The sequence below is a fragment of the Arachis hypogaea genome, chromosome 14, assembly GCF_003086295.3.
Source record: "Arachis hypogaea cultivar Tifrunner chromosome 14, arahy.Tifrunner.gnm2.J5K5, whole genome shotgun sequence".
NCBI lineage: Eukaryota > Viridiplantae > Streptophyta > Magnoliopsida > Fabales > Fabaceae > Arachis > Arachis hypogaea.
This window is the reverse complement of record NC_092049.1, coordinates 90,294,770-90,303,116: the sequence shown is the minus strand read 5'-3', so window position 1 is coordinate 90,303,116 and position 8,347 is coordinate 90,294,770. Positions and strand designations below refer to the sequence as shown.

Here is an 8,347-nt window from a genome sequence, read left to right as displayed (position 1 = left end):
TCAAAGAGGAGAAATGAGTCTTCGGAGAAGTCACTCTAGGCGCACTCCGAGCCCTCGGACAGAATCAGAGAGCCAGGGACAGAGAGGCGCCAAGGAGACGGCAGACCCCCTAGTCTACAACCGATCACCAACAAGAGACACTGAAGGGGAAGACTGGAAAAGCGACAGAGAACAGCCGACCACAACGAGAGCACCGCCGAGAAAGGGTGAGGAGAAGCCGGCCTAACAGAGAGCACAGCAGGGAGAGACCTAGGAGACCCCGACAATCGGTGGTCATGGGAGCCACCCCTTTCCACCACTCGATCCTCGGAGTACGACTGCCGAGGCACTTTGATAAGCTGACAGATATGAGGTACGACGGTACTCAAGATCCTTAGGAACATCTAACGGCCTTCGAAGCCAGGATGAACCTGGAAGGGGTAGGCGACGAAGTAAGGTGCCGGGCTTTCCCGGTAACCTTAGATGGGCCAGCGATTCGGTGGTTTAATGCCCTTCCCCAGGGCTCCATAACCACGTTTGCCGACATCAGCCGCGCCTTCTTGGCCCAGTTCACCACGCGTATCGCCAAAGTGAAACACCCGATTAATATGCTAGGAGTGACTCAACGAACTGGCGAGCCGACCAGAAAGTACCTGGACAGATTCAATGATGAGTGCCTCGAGATAGACGGCTTAACTGATTTGGTGGCCGGCTTGTGCTTGACCAACAGTTTGCTAAATGAGAATTTCAGAAAATACCTCACCACCAAGCCCATCTGGACAATGCAGGAAATTCACAACGTAGCCAGGGAATACATCAATGATGAAGAAGTAAGTCAGGTCATGGCAGCCAATAAACGACAGCTCGCATGCTCTAATGCCCGCCCATCTGGCAGCGGGAAAAGGTCTAAGGAACACTCCAGAGACGGAGGATCGGCCAAGACTTTCAAACCCTTTCCCCGTGTTGGGAAGTTCACCAATTACACCCCCCTAGCGGCTCCAATCGTCGAGGTCTATCAGCAGATCGCCGACAAAGGCATCTTGTCGAAGCCCCGACAACTTAAGGACCGGATGGGAGGAAGCAAGAACCTCTATTGTGATTATCACAAGGGTTATAGGCACAAGACTCAAGACTGTTTTGACCTGAAGGATGCCCTGGAGCAGGTCATTCGAGAAGGAAAGTTAGCCGAGTTCTCCCACCTAATAAGGGAACCAAGGAGGAGGGACCGATCAACCGATGACAAAAGCCGTGCCGTAAGGCGAAGACGGGAACCCGAGGAGGACAGTGAGCGTGGCCTCACTGTGGTATGTGGTAATTGGAAGGGACATCCCTCCCAGATCAAAATCGGCTAGTAAGAAGGACACCAAGGTCTTAGCAATGACCTCTGGCCCCGTGCCGACCTCCTGGAGGGTACTCTCAATATCTTTTGGCCCCGAAGATCAATGGTTTGATGAGGTTGCAGAGAACCCGCCGATGGTGATCACGGCCAGGGTGGGCACCGGCCTAGTAAAGCGGATCTTGGGGGACACGGGGGCTGACTCCAATATCATGTTCCGTAATGTATTCGATGCTTTGGGCCTACGGGACACCGACCTGAAAGGACACCAACACGGCGTGGTAGGCCTAGGCGATAACTTCATCAAGCTAGACGGTGTAGTTTCCCTCCCGGTCTCCATTAGGGGAGGCAGGGGGAAGAGGTCGCTCATGGCGGAGTTCGTTGTCTTAAGAGACTCCACGGCCTACAACCTCATCCTGGGGAGGAAAACCATCAATGATTTTGGGGCGGTGATCTGCACCAAGTTATTGCTAATGAAGTTTGTAGCTGATGATGGATCAGTGGGGACCATCAGGGGTGAGCTGGAGATGGCGGTCGCATGCGACAACGCCAGCTTCTCCCTGAGAAAGAAATCTAAAGAAGCATTTGGTGTCTTTCTCGCCGACCTAGATGCCAGAGTTGATGACAAACCCAGGCCGGAGCCAGAGGGGGACCTTGAAAAGTTCAGGGTCGGCGACTCGGATGAGAGGTTCACCTTTGTAAACAGGAATCTACCCCACAGTTTGAAAGAACCCCTGATGGAGATGATCAGAGCCAACGGCGACTTGTTTGCCTGGACCCCGGCCGACATGCCGGGTATAGACCCCCAACTCATGTCGCACCACCTGGCCGTGAGACCGGAGGCAAAGCCGGTGGCTCAAAGGAGAAGAAAAATGTCTCAAGAAAGGGCACAAGAGGTGGCCAAACAGACGGCCGACCTACTAGAAGCAGGCTTCATTCGAGAACTCGACTACGCGACGTGGCTGTCGAACGTGGTATTGGTTAAGAAACCTAGTGGGAAATGGAGAATGTGCGTGGATTACTCCGACCTTAACAAAGCATGTCCCAAGGACTCCTTCCCCCTACCCAACATCGAAGCTCTTGTTGACGCGGCGGCGGGGTACCGGTATCTGAGCTTCATTGACGCCTACTCTGGGTACAATCAGATACCGATGCATCGGCCAAATGAAGAGAAAACGGCGTTCATAACGCCAGGAGGGACATACTGCTACAAAGTAATGCCATTTGGACTAAAGAATGCAGGGGCCACATACCAAAGGCTGATGAACAAGGTCTTCAGAGACCTCATCGGCAAGACGGTAGAGGTATATGTGGATGATATCTTGGTCAAGATAGACAAAGCTGACGGCCTCATGAGTGACCTAGAAAATGTCTTCGCCTCTCTTCGTCGACACGGAATGAGGCTCAATCCGTTAAAGTGTGCCTTCGCTGTTGAAGCTGGGAAATTCTTGGGGTTCATGATAACCCAAAGGTGTAATAACCCTAGTTTTTGAAAATCAAATAATTAGTTATTTGTGATTTATTTTATTTGTTGATAATTTTATTTTAAGAAAATTATTTTTCTAAAGGTAATTAAATAGAGTTTCTTGATAATTGAAATTTAAATTAATTAGAATTTTTATATAATCTTTATTAGATATTTGGTATGATTGAAATTATAATTTTGATAATTGATAAGAAGAATCGTATAATTTAATTCTGTTTTAAATGAATTATGTTATTAATTTGAACTCTTAGAAATTATTTTAATAGAAATGATTAGATTGATATTTATAAATACTTTAAGTTTAAGTCAATTAATATTTATGTATAATTTTTATTATAATTAATTAATTTATAAATTGAAATTAAAGTTTCAGAGATAGAAAAATAATAGAGATTTGTATGATTTAATCTAGAAAATTGATATTTGAATTTAAATTGTACTTTACAAAATATAATTAACTTGTTCATTTTATAATATAAATTAGAAATAATTGATTTAACTTAGCAATATGTTGATAAATAATGTTCTTAAATATTTTTAAGAGAGTATATTTGATTTTAAAATTACTCTACCCTCCAATTTTATCAAAATATCTATTCATATCTATCCATATTTCTTTATAAAATCCCTAATTTCTAACCCTAATTCCCAAATCAAACTCAGAAACCCTAATTTCCCAAATTGGAAACCCTAACCCTAGAGATCCCATCCCTTACCCACGGAAACCTCACAGCAAGAAAGGGGGGGGGGAATGGAAACAGGGGAAGATGGGAATCAGAGAAGAGAAAAGGGAATCAGAGAGGAAGGGACGGCGCTACGGCTAGGGCTCGCTGCCGTCGCAGTCGCCGTCGCGCCTAGCTGCGCCGTCACCACCGTTCCATGGAGCTGCCGCCGTCATCCACGCGTTGTTGAGGGAAGCCCGAGACGGAGATGAGGGAGATGCCGTCGCCACCGCCGTCGTCCTTGTCGCCGTTTGTGGAGCCGCAAGGAGCGTCGCCGTCGTGCCATCCACCCACGCCGAGATGGAAGAGAGAAACAAAGGAGAGTGGCGTCGCGTCTGCTGCGAGCTTGCCGCAGAGGAAAGCCACACCATCGCGGAAGGAACGAGGGAAGGAAGACGAGCCCGAGCCCAGAGCGGAAGGAAGAAGGTGTCGCTGTACCTCCCATTACCGTCTCCGTTCATGCTTCGTCGTCGCTGCCGTTCCATGGAGACGCGTCGCCATCACTGAGTGATGGAGGAAGAGGACGCACGAGAGGAGTCGCTGCTGTTGGGTTGCTGTTCTGCCACCGTCGCTGCCACGTGATGAAGGAGGAAGTTGCCCTGCCACCATCCGAGCTTGCTGCTGCAGTCATTTGTACTGCTGCTTCTTCATTCTGTTATTACTTTCTAATTGTTGTAAGACATTCTTGCTCTTATTTTAATTTGAGTTAGCCTTGAATTTCCAGAATTGTTCATTTTATCTGTTTTGAATTCACCGTTTTTGATTGCTGCCATGACCACCTCACGTTGCTGCTGGCTCTGTTTGAAAATGGCTGCTACTTCTGGAATCTCAGATCGGAGAGGAGAGGAGGCGTTTAACCTTGTCATTGTTGCTGCCATGGAAATAGGTGCTGGAAACTGCTAATGGAGCAGCTGCGTTTAGTGATTTTTGCGAGTTTCGACTAACTGAGGTAGAGGATTTAACGTTTTTAATTTATAATGCCTACAAAGTTATTGGATAAGTGCAAATGGTTAATAATAGTTAAGAATTTCTTAATTGACAAGAATGACTTAAAATGTGTTTGGGAATGGTTAGCTATTGTGATTTTTCTGAGTTATGATTCGAATTAAATGTGGTTGTGAACGGTGATTAAACTGGTGATATTGATTTTGATTTGAGGCTGTAACTATTACCGATTTTCTAATTATTTGGAATTATTGAGAATCTTGTTATTTGATTATGTTGAGCTGGTTGCCATAGGCTGGTTTGCTTGATGATTGCAAACTGATTGAAATTCTGATCTTTGACGGATTTATATTGAATTGAATGATGTGCTGGTTATTTGATATAGTGTAACGGTAGTGGATTTGTTGGAAATTCTGATCTTATGTGATATTGCTGAATTGGTTGAAATCTGGTTGTGAATTGTATTTTGAATTACTAATTTTTTTGTGATGAGTTGGCTGAGATTTTAATCTTGAGTGAGTTATTTTGAATTGTTTGATATTGAATTGGAATTTTAGTATATTGGAATGGCTGTGAAATGGACTTGTGACGGGTTGAAATTAGTTGAAATGGGGCTGTGAATGATTTATTTAATGTTACTTATTAAGCTAAAAAAATGTTGAGCTAATTATTAAGAATCTGATGTTTTGATAATTGATGAATGGAGTTTAGATTAAGGCTGTGATTGTGACTGGTTCTGTTGCTGTGAGTGATTGATTAATTGGTAAGATTAATTCTGGCTAAGTTGTGGCTGTATTCTGATTATTAAGAATAAGTGCTTGTTGTTATTTTTTTTTGTTATCTGATGTAACGGAACGGCTGTGATACTGACAACGACTGATTGGAATTGGCTTTGATGGTTGCTAAAGTTGATTTATAATTAATTAGAATTAAGTTTGAGAACAGTTAAAAGATTGAAGTTTGATTACTAAATCATTCTCTTCAAATTTGACTTTTAAAACTAAATAGTAACTGTGCTAAAGAGTAAATGACATTAAAATAATTAGAATTATGAAAGGCTGATTTTTGGGATTACTAGTTGATTGAGTTTAATTTTGAAAGGATTCCATGATATGTGAATAGTAAATATGAATTGATGAGATTGGAGTTGGATTGATGGATTAGTTGGAATTGTGGAGTATGATTGATTTGTTAAATATTATGAATTGTGAATGTCTGATTGATTGAGAATTATCTGTTTGAAAATTGTTGGGAAAAGGACTGGTGATTTGTGGAGAAAGAGGGAACCCATAAGGGTGGCTAGGTCCGAGTTTTAGGAGAAGTGCTGTCGAAATTTTATAAAAATCTGAGGTTTCATTTGAAAAGTTATTTTAAAAGCTTTGAATTTGGAAAATTATATCACTTGAGCTTTATTTAGTTTAGAAAAGAATTAAAATATTTTGAGTTCAATTTACCAAGGAAAGGAATTATGTTTCGAACTTGAATTATTTAAGAAAGAAATTATGTTTTGAATTTGATTCAATATAGAAAGAGTTATGTTTTGGGCTTGAAATAAAGGATTACCTTTTTAGAAATTTGGTGAAATAATAATATTTGAATTTGAATAGTAAGAGAGATGATTTTTGAATCTTTGTAAAGTCAGTAAACTTGAGAAAGAGTTTTATTTGGTTACTTCTAATGAAAGGTTATGTTTTGAAAAGTGTTTAATGAATTTAAAAATAAATTATTTCCTTGAGTCTTTGATAGAGAACTAAAAATGAAAGATAGTTTTAAAGTTGGCTTGACTCAAGATTGCCATAGCAGAGATTATGAACTGAATTGATGATTGAGATTTTTATGAACGAATGGTAAAGAGAAATGGCTTGAGCCAAGATATTACAAAAGTGAAATATGTAAAGTTTGTATAGTATGATTGAACAGAGAAAGAAAAAGATATTGCATACGAATGTGAAAGTGATGATGAATAATGAGAATGATAATGAATAATGATAATGAGAATGATTATGTGATGATCTGCTGCATGAAGGCAGTCAGATAGATGGTGGTACGACCACTGAGATTGTTTTCCTGGGATACTTAGCTATAATGCTATTCTGTAAGTCAGAGGACTCTTACAGAGGTATCGAGAACACACGACTAGCATATACTCCTGTAAGTCAAAGGACTCTTACAGTGAGAGTGTGTTGGGCAGATATAAGTTAACTAGCTCCGCCTTACAAGTCAAAGGACTCTTGTAGTGGTTTGCCTCACAAGTCAAAGGACTCTTGCGAGGGGCATTGCCAACAGGGAAGCCTTACCTGGTCAGAGGACTCCAGGTAACGTCGGGAGTGGATATGTAACCAACAAATGAGCTCATTACCTGCACTAGGGCTAGACATGCATCATTCTTGTTTGCACATTTGCATTTGATTGGGTTTGCTCATTGTACTTCCCTGTGATTGTGCTGTTTGCCTTGTTGTGACTTGTTTGTATGTTGAACTGAATCTCTTGCTTGTACTATTAGTTTGTGAATGTATTAAATTGGTTAAGAATTGATGTTTTAGTTGAGAATTAATTATGTGACTGATAGATGGTTAATGTGACTAGTTTCATATTTAGAATTTGTTTGAGTTTAGAGATTTTGAAGGAGGTAATTAATTAGCTAAAGTAAAACCAAAAGTATTTTAAAAAAGGTTTGAGAAAAATATAGTTTCCTTGAGTATGTTAATTATTTGCATGTTAATCATTAATTTTATGGCATTCCCATTTCCTATTGAGAACGTGTGGTTTGTTCTCACCCCAAAATCTTCCACCCTTTCAGTGATAGAGGTTCGGAGACTCAATTTCAAGCTGCGGGCGATTGTTAGACCTTATTTATGAGTTAAGTTTTTGAATTGAGTTGCTTTCCTAGAATTTCCTCGCCTTTGTTGCTTAAGATTTTATTTTATAAAGAGTGATAGGAGTTGTATCTAGGTTACACTTGAATTTGTTTGTATAATATTTACTAATAATCATGTGATTATTATTACTTGGTGATGTTTTCTATATGATTTTAAATAATAAAAAATTTTTTCCTGGAGTTTTCTATAAAACTAAAACGAGATATCGAACTAAAGGCTCAATAGTAAATAGTTAATAAAGGAAAGCAGGTTGGTAATGCCTTACTTTTGGTACGATCATGACGTACTGGAAGTTGGGTCGTTACAAAAGTGGGTGGAAGACAACCCAAAAAAGTGTGAAGCCATCCTACAGATGAAGAGCCGGGAAAGCGTGAAAGATGTCCAAAGGTTGGCAGGCAGACTCACCGCACTATCCCGTTTCCTCGGCGTGTCGGCGGCCAAGGCTCTACCTTTCTTTAACCTGAGGATGAAGGGGATCGCGTTTGAGTGGACCCCGGCATGTGAGGAGGCTTTCCAACAATTCAAAAAGATAATCTCCGCGCTGCCCGTCCTCGCGAGGGCTAGAAATGGAGAGGCGCTGTACCTATATCTGGCAGTAACCAATGAAGCCTTGGCAGCGGTGTTAGTGCGAGAAGAGGGAAAGGCCCAACAACCGATATATTTTGTGAGTGAAGCACTACAAGGAGCAGATCTAAGGTATAGCAAGCTGGAGAAAGTGGCATACGCGCTCCTAACCTCGTCGCGGCGGTTGCGACAGTACTTTTAGGGTCACCAAGTAGTCGTTAGGACGGATCAAGCGATCCGAAAAGTACTCCAGAAACCCGATCTGGCGGGTAGAATGATGACCTGGGCTGTTGAACTCTCCCAATATGATCTACATTATGAACCTAGGCACGCGATCAAAGCTCAAGCCATGGCCAACTTTCTAGTAGAAGTGACAGGGGATCCAGCCGGGGCACCGAACTTACGGTGGAAACTCCATGTGGACGGAGCATCCAAC

General features: G+C 41.9%; 1 protein-coding gene across 1 annotated transcript; it reads left to right on the top strand.

Annotated features, from left to right (window-relative positions):
- The first annotated feature begins 404 nt into the window (after positions 1–404).
- On the top strand, positions 405–1,331 carry LOC112742740 (uncharacterized). The gene has a single exon (XM_025791970.1). The coding sequence runs from the start codon at positions 405–407 to the stop codon at positions 1,329–1,331; it is 927 nt and encodes a 308-aa protein (XP_025647755.1).
- Positions 1,332–8,347: the final 7,016 nt, after the last annotated feature.